At 42.4% G+C, this 15,430-nt stretch overlaps 1 protein-coding gene across 1 annotated transcript in view; it reads left to right on the top strand.

The window, feature by feature from the left end:
- The window catches only part of LOC122408710 (rap guanine nucleotide exchange factor 2-like), a 138,620-nt gene that overhangs the window by 21,598 nt on the left and 101,592 nt on the right, over positions 1-15,430 (top strand). The window contains exon 3 of the mRNA XM_043415677.1: positions 10,758-11,527. Coding sequence (XP_043271612.1) covers positions 11,459-11,527 — 69 coding nt within the window. The 5' untranslated portion in view covers positions 10,758-11,458. The remainder of the gene's footprint in view (positions 1-10,757; positions 11,528-15,430) is intronic.

Genomic DNA, 15,430 nt, shown 5'->3' with positions numbered 1-15,430 from the left:
GTTTGCCAGAGGGTGTGTGACACACTTTGGGGTTTCAATTTCGGAGAAAGATCTCCATTTGACGTGAACCGGCAAGTCAATTCCGAGATAAACTCGAGTCTTTCCGCGGTAGATTGAAATTTATCGAAGCGTCAGCCCCGTATTGTAACGTCGTAAACACAGCAGCGAAAGAATGCGGAGTTTTCGATTTTGATAAAGAAAAACACTGGCGGGGGAGCGCAGTTCTGAAGAGAATACCGCGAAGGCGCCACCGGATGCGCCCTTATCTTAATTTTCCCGTGAAACCTTTCAGCCTCTCCCTTTTTCGGCATTCTTCTTTCACCTCGTCGCGTTGAGCTCTCGCCAACACGATGGAATTTCGGCAGAGAAAGAGGAAAATTCTCAGGTTTATCTTCGTTTCGTCGGTTTTTTTGTGACTTTCTCGTCGACACTGATCCGCTCGTTTCCCCATTCTCGATCTCGTCTGATGACCGACAATGTTAAATTAGTTGGAGTGTTATATAAACGAAAAAAAAAAGACGCGTAGATAAATGACGCGGGAGCCCGGGGCCGATCCTCGCGATCACGTTAATGAGGATGTAGTGTGTACGACGAAGCGTGTGCACATTACCTCGTCGCGTAGGTTGACGCAGTTTCTATCCCGCTGCCTTTTTCCTCCCTCAGCTTCGCCTTTTGTTCCATTCTCACTCGCTCTTTCGTATTTTTCCGGTATCGACATTTGCCCAATTGGAATAACGTTGCGCATCTTTTTAGATGATGAGATTGCCGAAAAAAAAAAAAAAAAAATGAGCGAAAATAGTGCAGATGAACCAAGTTCATGATATTCAAGACTTTTCCGCATTTGCTGAAAGATCGTTGCGATAACGTGGCGTTGATCGGTCCTTAGGAAAAGATCGCATTTATAGTTAGTACCGCTCGAGTGCACGCAAATCTGCGCACGATATATGGAACATCGGTCGTCGACACGTTGTACTATGCACTCGCGTGTGGAAAAGCGAGTGAGCGCGAAATCGACTCTGTAATTCGAGCTCGATGCCTTATTCGCTGCGTCAATAAGTGTGTACGCCATTCGGCATGTTTCGCTTTGTGTGCATCGTTGCGGTGCACCGTCTTCAACGAGGCGAGTGTGTCTTTAAATCAATAAACTCTTATGCAAGCGAATATAACGAAAATTTCAAAGCAAAATATACATGGGAAGAGAAATTACGAATCGGTCGATGGTTCCAGTATAAAATTGAAAGATAATTTGTACTTTATCGATGATGTGAGAAAAACAAGTCTTCGCAGTGAAAATCGATTATAATTTCGTACAATTTTCGAGCGCCTCAAGTCAATTTTATCCTCGGAACAAAAATGCCTTAACGTTGGTAATAAATACAGTTTCGTAATCATCGCCTGCTTGATCGGTAGCTTTTACGATGCTTTCCAGTATCGAATGTACGTTTACGTGTTCACGTATCGCTTCTCGGAGTGGATTTTATTTAAAAATTCAAGAATGAAGCCTTATTTTTCTATAAGTCTCCATTAAATGCTGTGTGAAAGTATATCATGTTTCCTCATTTAACAGTAACACGAACGACACTCGTCGGTTACATGAATATCCTGGTTGCCATAATTTAGATCATTTCGCTCCACCGGGGACATTTATGCACGAATATACTTCAATTATTATTGATATTTTTCCTCTTTTCGAACGTAGTGAATGTGCGAAACGTTGCGTCAACGTTGTTTCATACTCGCGGCAGCTGGAGGATTTTTTACGATGACGAATTTCATCGCGGCACGAGTGGTCGAAAATCGAGCTGTTTGTCGCTGCGCCCAAGCACATTGACCACCGAATCGGTTTGGTTTTTCTACAACGATGTATTTACACTCGCACATGATGATTTTTTGTCGCAAGCGCTCGTTCGAGGTCGTCCGAGGTGACTCTTTCTCTTAGCATCCAGCGTTGACACCTCACCGTACATAATGAGCACGAGGAATGAAATACTAAGTAGCCAGAGTCTGACATTTACCCCTTACGTATTCAAGACACAGGGCTGAGATCTCTTCGCACCGTTGAGTTGCAATCCGTTCCGGTTCCCGTTTCATTTCCATTTCGTCGTCACCGAATAAATCGCGTTCTTCTTCGCTCCCTACAATATAAACCTTCCTATTATGTTCCATATCAACGTGTATTTACTGCGCGAACAAAAATAAAAAACGAGATGGGCGATTAATTCGAGCGTCGACACCTATGGAATCGACGACGTGAAGTTTGCAACGTTATGGAGTCCAACGAAATGAACGAAAACAAGATTCTCGTAATTCATCATTTTTTGAGTTCACGAATCATTGATGCGGGTTGAAAAACTACGAATTGCAAATTCGCCAGGGAACAAAATTGAAGATTTACTGGAATTATTCGAGTTTTTTTTTCGATTATTTCGTCGCAACGTTGCTCACTCGAGATATTCAGCTTCCATTTTAAAACGCACTTATTCCCCGAAAAGAAAAATGTCTTTGTTTTTTTTTACAAATACTCTCCATTTCGGTGCACCTTTTCTCGAATTAAAAACTCGAGTCATTTTTCTTGGAATTGAGCACTCGAAAAAGCTTACCAATATTCGTAATACCAGGCTGTATATAAGGTACAAAATGTAACGCTTTTAACGTTAACCCCGATCAACGTATACTCGTTTCACAGTCCCGGAGTATATTCACACGGCAATGTGGGCTAGTAAAATCCACATGGACGTATATATTTATACACATTGGCATTAGACTGTGCACCGGAGTAAACTATGCCTGTCGTCCCCGTGGTCAACGACGCGTCGCGATCATCCCGCCCGTGGTTCGCTTATATCCAAGCACCGTAAACCTAATCTCTCCCTGCTCGTACTCCCTTCGCTAACTATTCTACAGTGTTACACACATTTGTGTGTGTGTGTGTGAGTGCGTACACTACCGTCAGAAAGTTTGGGAACATTCGTTACGAAATGCTCTTTTCATCCGATGGAACGAAGTTAGTATTGAAAGATAAAATATTCATGGCCCAATGATGCTTTCCTGAAGGCTCAAAACTTGTTGGATCAACGAATAAATTTGATGAATTTATATTGAAAATGATGATGATGATGATGATGATGATTTGACAAAGCTCTGGCGTGTTGTACGAATTGATGAAAGGATGGAAAGGATATGATGACGTATTCAATGATTATTTTTATAATGACACTCTTTTTGGGGATGGAGGAATGAAAATGCTTTTGAAAAATGATTTTGGAACCTGCGAACGATCGATAGATTCGTATGATCGATGTAACGGCGGGGTGTTGCTCACTTTCTGATGGCATTGTAACAGCGGGCTCTCCCCTTGGCGTTTCCTGCTTGCCCACCGCGTGCAATTGCTTCGTGGAAAATTCCACATTAGCATTGAATCGTTCAAGAAGTTTCCAAACGAAAGCACAACGCTATCTCGACTCTCTGACCCATGTTACGTCTGTGACTAATCGGGGCCATTTTACTTGCAATGTCACTCCGAATCGAACGTGCACCTCGGACTATTTCGTAGTCTAATGAGAAAACGAAACCGAGACGAAGCGCCGCTGGTGTTTGTGCTTATCTGAAAACCGTTTCATCGCCCTCCCATCCTGGGGCAGATGGACTTTTCTTTTCCGGAATCCCTGGATCGGGTACAGTTGAAGTTGAGACTATTTGGAGGACGATTGTTTTGGTTTCGCTAAAACTTTTGACAGTCGATTTAGAATTCGTGCTTTGATGTCTGCGATACGCGAGGCTCTTGTTTTCTTCCGTTCAACAGACTCGCGAGAGTCTTAGCTCCGGAATCTGCGGAATCCTCGCGCGATAGGAATTTCCGGATCAATTTCCTGTTTGCTCGTGACGTGTTTGCTCAGGCTATACCTGAGAATCACGAAGAATGTGGCAAATTTACGATTTCTCGCGATCGCAGTAGCGAGGATTGAAAGGTGATTGGGTCGAGGGCTTGGCTCGAAGGATCCTCGACAGAATTTGAGTTTAAAACTTTCTCGATGTTTTTCCGACATTTTTCCAGCACCTACTTTGATGACAACAATATTCTCAGTCTCACGTAATAATAAACATGCGCGTTGGATGATACGTTCCCACTTAATTGTCCTCAAAGAGCGCCGTTCACGTGTTTTCACAATATTTCGAAACGCGAAGGTTTTCTCAAATTCTACCTAAATTAGATACGCCAAGCTTGGCTCATATTTTTCATTACGTTCGTAGGTACTGAGCGTAGAAAACCTCGTTTAACCTTACGTAAAAAAAGGAACGGGAAATAAGAGGGAACTTTGCGGAGAGACTTGGGAAACAAGTAAATCGTCCAAACAATTGAAACAACAATGAAACCGAGGGTTCCAGCAGCCTCCTCGAGCATAGGTTCTTGCCACATTGAGTCTAAACTGGGTCATCGTAAACCTGAATCTCGTAGCACATATGCATAACTTTATTCGCAGCTTCGTAAAAAAAGGGCATAACTCTCGGAGCGTTCGATACACAAAGAAATCCGGTTCGAGAGCTGTTTTTATTTGCTGAGATTTCACAGATAAATCACAGCTGCGTGAATGGGCTGGCACGTTTACAGACGAAAAAAGCGGGGAAAATATTGAATAGTTCCTCTGTTTCCACACGTCACGAGTTTGACGCCTTATTTGAAACAACGAAAACCCATTTTGTTATTTCCATTTTTGTTATAATCCAAAATTAGGCATGCGCACGCTCCAAACATCAACGACTATCTAGAATCGCTTGATGGAATAATCATTTCATTGCAATCGTCGGAGCGACCGATCGTATTATTTTATCAGTTGTCCAAAAATAGAATGAAGCTTGTTATCTATTCCTATGAACCGATTCTTATTACTTATTCCCATATAACATGTTATGTTTTTCCAATCATTGATAGCAAATTATCGTTGCATTTCAATAAATCGAACGACAAACCCGTAAAAAATCGATTCGAGTTCTTTCAAAATTTGTGCTAAATGTCCTAGCTTTTCAAAGTTTCTTGAACCTCGGATTTGATTCCTTTGGAATCGCATTCGCGTATATCGTTGTTGGCGACGACATCGTAGCAAAAATAGAAAATGTGTCAACGGAAATTCGCTCACTTTTGTGTCAACTGAAAGACGGAAGCATCGAGGATGATGCTGGGCAAAATGATAGATTCGAGCATTATCGTTATGGTCAGCGCGCAAATCAGCTTACCAAGGTTACGTCTCGGTGTCAAATGTTATCTGCTTTCCGGGACACGAGAATATAATCGCTGAGAGCCGAACTATGCGCCATCGTTTTGATTCTCCAAAGTCCCTTCAAGTTTTTTCATCTCCCCAGTTTTCTCTCTTTCCCTCTTATTTCACGATTCTTCCTCATCCACTCGCCATTCACGATCTTTCCAGCGAAACCCGGCGCCATCCTACGAAAGCGAGAATAGTTTTCTGGGACAGCTATATTCGAACTATGAAACTATCCAACCTAAGCGAAGTTCGGTGCTCCCCTCTCCGTCGTTGGGCTGTGTAATTCTACATAGAAATTGTCGATAAGGCAAACAGATGCGCGGAGTACGCGATGAATTTATTATTACAACGCATGCCTCTCGCTTAGTCACGAATCGTTGCTGTTATCATGATCATTATTACCATCATTATCGTCGTTCTAATCCACCGAGCACGAAAAATTGCGATGTTGAATTATCTGCAAAGTTGAGCCAATTATTTAATTATGATACGGAGTTATCCTCTTAGAGAGAATTCGCAAACAGGTCGGATAAATAGATTCTGAATCGATCGTTTTAACGAAATATTACGAGATTTTCATTTTTTACTTGCGTCGTAATGCTCACGAGTGTCAGCACAGTGGGAAAAGCTCTACTCTGGCCGACAGTGATGGAAAAGTAGCAAAATTACATTTGTTTCCACTTCGATCTCAGTGGTTTAACGCGAAGCCCTGTTTTCGTTAATCAATTCGCCAAAAAACTTGGTGCGATGCCCAAGAGGTTGACGTACGGTTGGACCATTCGCACGATGGGGATCGCACTAGTTGGTCCATTGCATCATAATCGATGAGCAAGGAAGTGTTGAACTCTCTGCTTGTTGTGCTTCGTTCCGTTTGCGTTGCCATGCAAAGATTTCAGCCAGGTTTTGGCACGATTTCCTGCACATTTTTCTTGTCCCCTCAGCAAATTTGATGCAGCAGGAGTGTCAGCTGTTGCTGTACGACGGGGCGGAGAATTGAAGAAAAAATGCTTGATACGGAAATAGTCGAATGTCTAAATACTGTGAGCAAATTGATCGAGTTCACAATTCATCATATTTTTAATCGAATGTTCTGAACCGCATAGACTTTCGCGGTCGGAGAAAACGAAAAGCATAAAAAATAACGAATTTCTTCAGTTTTATTATGAAAATCGAAAAATATTTGACAGTTGCAAATGCAGAAGAGAATCCCTGTGAAGATGATTTCCCGTTTTGTATAATTTTTTGAGTTTTTCAAGCTACGCTAGCCGGAAAAATGATTATTCCCATTTGACTATCTCAGCATTTCTGTCTCGAGGAGTAGAAGTGACTTTTTTCTTTTCATTGCTACAGTACTTTTTCACTCGGCATACACGAGAGCTCGTTGACGAACAAACGGTATAGTAGCAATCATCGAATGCGCTCGTCTTTTTTCTTTTCCTTACTCTTCCTGTCGCCGTACGTTTCTGTCTCTGTGCCTTCAGGAATCCCCTCTATCCGTCCCATGGTTATATGCTACGCTCGAATTCCTACAGATGCGTCCGCACGCTCGTGAAAACTTGAATCAGCAAAGCGTTTGTTTTTATTACACCGTTATATTGCATTATGAATACAAAAACTTACAACGCAATCCCTTTGAGACCTTCCAACGTGAATTCGATAACCATAATTACGGAAATCTACAGTGCGGAATAATTAACAGGCCACGAAACGTGCAAGTTTTGCGAAACAATTATTCAAATGCTTGTTTCCGGAGTTGAGAAAATTTTTGAAGTTCTTATAAAAAATTAATCCGAAATGAATTATTCTCTGATTGAAGTACGCACGTATTTTTATTTCATAGAATAAAAATGCCATTCAATTTTTTATTTCGAAGACGCTTCTCCGCAGCGCGAGAGCTTATAATCCAAGCTGCGGCTAAACTAGTTCGAACTTAATATTTTATAACTCGAAAGCCTTAATCCACTTTCCTGGTTATTATTACGTTAGTTCAGTTTATAGACGACGAGCGATTTTCTCGCACTCGTGACTTTTAGATTTTGATCCTCATTCGATTACGCGTGTGAGTGTGTACAAGTACTTCAACCGGTTCAACAACGTTAGACGAACGTCTATGTCAATGTGTACGTAAAACACACATAATGGAGTTACGTATTAGGAAGTGCTCGCGCCGGAGGCACGTGTTGAAAAGTATCGATGCCACACTCCCGCGGTTGACTGAACTAACGAAAATTCCCCCAGCACTAGTAATCGTGATATTCGAGAGAATATTAAAATTCAGATTCCAAGGTCTCTACGGAGGCTCGAAACGATTTTCGTTCCTATTAATCGTTTTCGATATAATTGTTCGAACAAGGAGGACGATGAATATTAATGTCTAATCCCCTCGTGGGATTGCTCGTTGAAATATGATTTATTGATATGGAATTCAACGTCGAATAAGCCTCTAATCAAATTGATTCAGAACTCCTGTTGGCACTGAGATAACTCAAATTTCAAGATTACCACGAGATTCTATTTAGGTTTGCAATCCTCCTTAATTCTCGTGATTTCGTACCGGATCCTCCGATTCCTTCTCGCTGACGTGGATTTACCTATTTTGAGAATATTATCGCACGCAGACCGCGAGTAGTCGATGGAAGAGTTGAAACTCAATTGATCCGAGATGGCTGTCAATTTCAATTACAAACATCGAACCCGAAGTGAGCTACTCGGCCCGTATTATGTAAAGATATTTTTGCCGATGACTCGCCCCGCTCGAGGCGTAACTTATCCCACGAAAACGCTCGGTTCCGACTTTGTCGTTGTGCGCTCTCCCTCTCTCGTGGTCCCCTTTTCTCTGGCTCGATCTCGTGGACCAACGCAGCATCTCCCGCGGATCTTACGACAAGCAGAGCCACCGAGAAAGAGTATCAGGAGCAAATCTATGTATAAACGCAGAGGCTGAGCATGCAGCTCGCTGCTATACTCCATTCCATATAAATATATAGATTCATCCTCGTGTATTCGGATTAAAAGATGTGCGTGTGAGCTCGTTGGTCCAGCCTCTGGTGACATTGTTCGCTTACCATTTATATACGCGGTTCTGTACACGAATGTGGGGGTATTTATACATACGCGAAATGCGGAAAATTCTAACCTCGATGTGACTTTCATTCAGAAGATCATAAAAGGGGAAGTATGATACGAAATTTTTAACATAAACATAATTTTATTTAGAGTATTCACCAAAATAGTTGGAAAATCCTTTTTTCCTGGGCAACTTTCACTGACGCTCTCTCAGATTTCGATGCTGTGAGGCCAAAGTCACAAAACCTTCTCTCGAGTTGATTTCGTTGAATAAAACTCGCCTGTTTTCGCTAGAGGAAACAGTTTCAATGGCCGACGACGAATAAACTGAACTCGTTGTAGAGAAAAATGTTGATGAAACACTAAATGATGTTGGTGTCGATGGTAGAAATTGAATTGAAGACAAAATAATACGGCACTTTGAAACTGGAAGTCGCTTCAGCTGCAATGCGAGCGAGAAAGACTCGATGAGGATTGAGAATGTAAATGTTTGATGAAGGAAGAATAATTTCACCAAGTGCGCGTCGTTCTCAAATAACTGTCGTTGACGAGGCACAGACTCAGCAATCCTTCAAGGTTAGTTCAGTGACATTGCAGGAGTTGCAAGATTATACCGGAGTTGAAATCGGTGACAGGTTTTAATCGTTCGGATCTCGACGAAAACACCGTTGCTATCGCAATGTCTCGCATTTATTTCATTTGCATTATTCGACGAGAACAAAATGTCCGAGGAGCATCGACACGGACCATTAAAAATTGAACCCAAACCTGCGGTTCGCTCGCCTCACTTTTCCGGCTATTCATCGTTGAGAAGCTCTCTCGTCAACGAGCGACGCTCCATTAAATCTTGAACATTTGCAGTTCCTTCCAGCTCGTAAATAACTGCTATCGAAGGCTTCTCCAATTGTATGGCCAATTACATAATCGATACCATCCGGAGATCCGTGTCTTTGTAATCACGAATTTTTATGGACCCACTGTTTTCTGAATGTTACGCTCGCTTCTGTGCGTTAAGAAACATCGTTATGCAATTCCCGAACATTATTAAGATTTTCCTACTTTTGTTCCTTTTCGAAAAATTTGACTTTACTCGTACCCGAAATTCAAAAAAGAACAGCATCGAACGTCAACGAAGTCTCTGTAACAGTCTCTGAAGTTTGCTGCGTTGGAGTCCAACGAAGTGATCTAAAAAAACTCTCCAATTATTCAAGTAGTAATTCTCAAATTTCGATCCCTGCCGAATTTGCAATTCGTAGTTTTTCAACCTGCACCGATGCTTCGCGAAATAAAAAAATGGTGAATTACAAATGTTTTTTTCCTTCATTTCGTTGGGCTCGAAAATTGCGAGCTTCAGCGTCGTCTCTTCGAAGCACTTTTATTGATATAAAATCAAATGAATTCGAAGGCATCGATTAGCCAGACTCGAAAAAAAAATCAGATTAGACTTCAATTAGCATAGTGGTGGGTAATTTCCATCGGCGAAGCTCACAACTATGTCCTTGAAAGTTAGCATGGCATTGAGGGAGAAGGCTGCTTCTAGATGGAAAACGTGCCTGGCTGATCGTCCCTGTGACGTCACTCATCCAAGGTCGTTTAATGAACCGAGCCTCCACTGATTTCAGAGCTCTTTGCGTTTTCCTTTTTCCGGGACCAGCTGGAATCTCTCGTATGCGGGCGAACGATCGGATTCGCGCATATTTATAGCTGAATTGCATTGTCACAATGGAGATGAACATCATCGCGTCCTTTGCTGCGATACAATTTTCGTGGTTTCAACACAGCAATCGATACGATCGAACGTTCGAAAATAATTTGTTGCAATTCAGACATCATTCAATTTTCACATCTCCGTGTACGAGTTCGCCTTTCCTGCGACCTGTAAATTTGTAAATTTTAAGCCAGAATAATTCGTATCGACGGTTTCAATTTTTTTTTTCGTTAATCACGTCGATGGTGTGCAACGAATAATGAAAAATCGACATAGAATAATGTTTTAGCGGTAATTCGATTATTGGAAAACAATGAGAATGTATGAAATATGAATATCGTCATATGCAGAAAAGTGTGTGGAAAGTAGATGTACTTCGATGAGCTGGTACGTTAACCTGAGACCTCTCCTCGAGCCAACCATACGGTCCCGAGTTTGGTCGATAACTCGACGTACACCAGGTTTTATTGAACGCTCGATAAAACACGTTACATGTGTTCCATATTTTCGCTGGTAAATGGAGTTTTTGAATGAAACATTTTCGGTTACATAAATGCTCTGATTTTTTTTCTAAATGTTGGTTGTTTGCGTAGCTGCGGAATGTTGTCAAAGTTTTGACATGCGAGAGTGAAAATTAGTAGTGAAAATTAGAACGGCGCGGATTAAGTAAATCGTCGTTTGTACTGCAGGATTAACGAGGCAATATCTTTTTCATTTTGCAGGTCAAACTTGATTCGAATTGGGATCGACGACTCGAAGAATTCTAAGTTCCTTCGAAAAGCGCAATTTTCAAAGCTCCCAAGACTATTGAACGTGCCGCATTTGCTCTAGTTTTTTTTTGTAATCTATTCACGGATCCTCGACCTTGGCCGAGTTTTTTTTTTAACGTCGCGAATCTTTTTCCGGGAACGACGTCGGGCAGTTTTTCCTTTTTTTTGTCCGTTACCGAAAAAATAAATATTGCGATTCCTCAGGCTTATTCGAGCGTTGAGAGGCTTTCGTTCACCGGAGTGACGTCACAAACGATCGTACGTACGGACGTGGGTGGATTCGGGGTCGCGACTTCTCGCGGTTCGAGTGAAAGTGTAGGATGCTTTTCAAAGCCGGTGAATTACCGGTTCCTGTCATGCTCGATCCTTAATTTATTGCGATCGAGCTCGTTCCACTTCTCGTCTTTGCAACTTATTCGTTTAAAATTCCATCTGCGAATAGTGCACGACCTCGGGAGAAAAATGATTTTTATATTCGCCGAAAAACATCGGGATTGTAGACTTTTTTAAATAAACCGTTGTGCTCTATAAAAATCGCGCTATGTTTGATCTGAGAGTGAAAATAAACCGCCGTGGCGAAGGATCTGTGAACACGAGTCGACGCATCCGCTTCTGCCGTTGCTGCCAGGACGAATAATAGTCGGGAGGCTATTATGACGGAATATTTGGATCCGCACTTTATCCGGGCACTCTGCCGTGATCCAGACAGACGAACACTCCAGGTGAGCTCTCGCACTCTCTTTTATTTATCTTCCCCCCTCAGAATATAGACATTCGAATTTCGCGTATTCATGGAGTCCAGTAATTGGACCGCGGCTAGCTTTGCACTTTAGTGGGGGAAATATGCGGTTGAAATGGAGGCTTTTCGTCAAGAGGAAAAAACTACAGAGAGCCGATTTATTCTGCCGATTGCTCGATCCAATCCGTGAATTTGTCTCAAGTAAAGATAGTTTTTATGACTTTCAATAAAAACACACACATAATTCGAGAAATTTTTGGAGCGCAAATCCATTTTCTTTTGTCCACTGAACCAGCAACTTCGTGCAACGAGTTCGGAGCTTTGAGAATGAAAAATCTTATGACTCACATATTTCTATAGACAATTACCCCAAAGTTTGAGTTTACATTTGAAATCCGCGTAGTTATAACGCGAACGTTGACTGCGTGCACGAGCTCAAGATCGACGAGACGCTTCGTACGTCGCAGTAGTGAGCACCTTTTCATTCTCGGAAAGCTTTGACAGAGCTCGCTTCAAAGAGTTGAAAAAATGTATTTGAGCTTGTTTCCCCGTTTCCTTCTTACTTTCTCTCTGCCCTCGCGGTTGCGAAGGCGGCTCTTTGCCATATTTTTCTCTGCTCCCTCTGTGCGCGGTTGCTCTCGCGATGCGGTTACGAATTGCGTCCTTACATTTTATTTCTCAGCAGCTCAGCAGGCCTGGAGGGAAGGCGGTGGTAGGCAGCAACGCAGAATCTCGCGTCAAAGAAAAATTCTTAGTCGACAGACGCGTCGAAGCTTCATCCCGCGACCTAGCAACGTTTTCTCTCACCTGCTGCGAGGCCGAGTTCGCTTTCCCTTTCCTCCCTTGCCATGGCGGAGTGCCCATTACTCTCGAGACTAATTAGCAATTTGTGGGAGCTAAACCACGCGACACGCCGCGACAATCTCGCGGCGAGCTCGTATCGACGATCCTTCCTTCTTTCTCTACCGCATTCGCACGCGAGCCCGCGAATATGCTCGCCTCTGAATCTCCAATAGACACTGTCGATATTCAAGGATAGATCGCTTCCTCGGGAACACAGGTACCAGGTCCTTCGATTTACGACAACTTTGGCCGATTCCCGAGCGAAACAGATCCGCAATCACATGGCCCAGGTGGGCCTGAAAGCGATCGAACCGGACCGGACGTTTCCTCGCAGTTGAAAGCATTATAAACACGTTCGATTTGAGAACAATATACGGCAGCCAAAGCGCTCCGAATCCTAACCAGCTATCAATGTTATCAGAGGATTGATTGGACTATATACCAATTCGGGGGCCGGAGGACATTAATTTGTTGTGTAATCGAAGATCGGTGGGCGCAGATGTCAATTCGAATTAGGACCGATTAAACGAATCAGAGTTTTCATTTAAGGTGTTCCTTCCATGAACCCAAATATTCTGGAAATCACTGATTTTAAATAACAGTAAAGTAAAAGTGCATGCGAATAGATTGGCGAAATTTCAGGTCAGGTTATCGAACGTTTAATAAAGAATTGAAACTTGAAAAATCGTAAAATTTATACAGGAGCTTATGGAGCTATTTCATCATCAACAAATTTCTATTCATTCAATATTTCCTGATACAAACTGTCTCACAGATAGAAAAATGTGTAAGGTATCCACAGCGACGATCAAAATAAAGGGTTACCGAATCCTTAAAAGAGAAATTAACGATAGAAGTTGGAAAAATGGCAAAAGCATTTCCTATATATAACCGCGACTTTTCGGAGGTTAAGAATCAGTCCAAATTTCGAGAGCCTCAACTCGCGCCACCAAAAAATACGCTTGCGCGCGAAAGGAATACCTTAAACCGAGACTAATTAAACGATTGGCTATTTAATTGCAAGTTTAATCGGAATGGAATAATCTCTCGCGGGAAACGCCGCTCGTACAAGCTACCACTTTTCATTGATACCTCGAGCAACCCCCTTTAAATCGTGGCAAGAGGCAGAACGAGGCTTTTCCTTTTTTATTGTACACGTTGTAACTGACAGCTGACAGAGTACAAACGTCGTGATGCATTGACGATTGTGCGTCGTCGCCTTGATGACGGATAACCGTATCGGCAGGCCTGCGGCGGGGAAGATAAACGAGATAGGACAGCCGGAAAATGATGTTGCACGGAAAAAGATCGGCTCGTCAATGGGCTTTAGCCTCCATTTTTTACTCTCTCGTATCTATGAATGGAGCGAGGTGTCGCGCGCTCGTCGTTTCCCACTGTCACTTTAGCCGGTGTGTGCAGCCGGGTTATTCTATTATATTCGCGTCGCGTCGCGGGACGCCGTGACGCTCCATACGTAGCGATAGAATGATAAGGGCCTCGACAGCCACGCGCTTGTTAAATATGAAAATGCATTGTTGGCACACGTTTCGCTATAATTTAACAGCTACGCACCGTTCTCTCGTTGAACTCAAATAATTGCGGTTTACACTTTGAGATGGGAAGAATTAATTTTATGCTTTGAAACCGGATGTCGCTGGTGGAGCTCCGTGTCGTACAAATTGCAGAGAAATTTCCTTCCGTGAAGTTTGTTTGGGCCTCAATTGCTGGAAGTTGCGCCGCACGGTTTCGTTGCCTTTGTCATCAGTTTTTCTGACGTGGAAGAATCGTCCTGCTCAATTCGTGAGATCCGATGAGCGTTCAACAGAACTTATGGCGCTTGTTTTTTTAATCATTTTTCCTTTCGAAAGGAACGAATCGGTTTTGATGAAAGTTAGAATTTTTAATCGGTTATTCCGAAGACTCGCGATGTGGCGTTTCACAAAAGATGGGGGGCTCGCATGTGACATGGCTCTTTGGTAAGTTCATGCATGCCTGATCGAGCAAACGCGTTATGTGTGCGGGATTCTCTAACCGACCGAACGAGTCTCCGATTTCGATTGCTGGGCTCCGTATGGCGTACAGAGAAGTACGCATAAAACCGATCACCATCTTGCCGAGCACTCTTCCCCGCTCTCTCCCTTTCCGTCTCTTTTTCACGGGGCGACAACACGATCTCACCGCCAAGGTCGTCCAGTGCCCTGTGCGCCGATTCCCCGTCGCCCAGACGCGTTCACATTTTTCCTTCACCGGTTTCAGATAAATAATCATAAATCAAGGAAGATTCATCGCCTCGAAGTTCCATAAAAAAAGAAGTTTGGAATTTCATGTTGTTTGGACATTCGGCGGAGAAGAAAAACTCGACCCAGTGTCGGATTCGGGGCGAAGGAGGGTGGCATGAAATACGCTTTGTATAAACTAACTCGCTGGAGCAGACAAAACGGCGCCCCGAACCAGTAGAAAAGCCTGCGCAAACTCTCGCCTTCCATCCTGCTTGTGTGCTATATCTGTGTCAGAAAATCTGTGTATTATCTCAGCTTACTTAGAATATTTATCATCGCCACGTGGAGGACAGACCTCTCGCGACAATGGTCCTGGCGCCGATGAAGTTTTCAACTTATTCTCCAGTTAATCAGAAGAATTTAAATGCACACAATTTTTGAAACGTATGAATGATAATTTCGATGATTTTAACGAAACATTTAGCCTTAAAAATAAAAGACATTTTTTTTATCGGCTCAAATTATTCTTAGTGGATAAAATCAACCTCAGAGTTGAACATTTTTTCCATCTGGTAGAGTATTTCGTTTACAATTAGTAAAAACATTGTTACCCTATGAAAACCAAGCACGAAACATGTTTACAATAATTCTATAAAAATTATAAAATTACAATAATTTTAACAATCTTCTAATAGAAGAAGTAGTTCTCTACGAAAAATCACCAAAAAGCTTGTTCGTGAAACGAAAAATTCCGAGCTAATTGTTTGTACTTTTTTTTTGTAGGGAAATCAGTTTTCTATAAAAACATATTCTTGTGGTTTTTG

This window comes from Venturia canescens, chromosome 4, assembly GCF_019457755.1.
Source record: "Venturia canescens isolate UGA chromosome 4, ASM1945775v1, whole genome shotgun sequence".
Classification (NCBI taxonomy): Eukaryota; Metazoa; Arthropoda; class Insecta; order Hymenoptera; family Ichneumonidae; genus Venturia; species Venturia canescens.
Note: the sequence above shows the minus strand (reverse complement) of the source record. Positions and strands in the feature narration are given on the sequence as shown.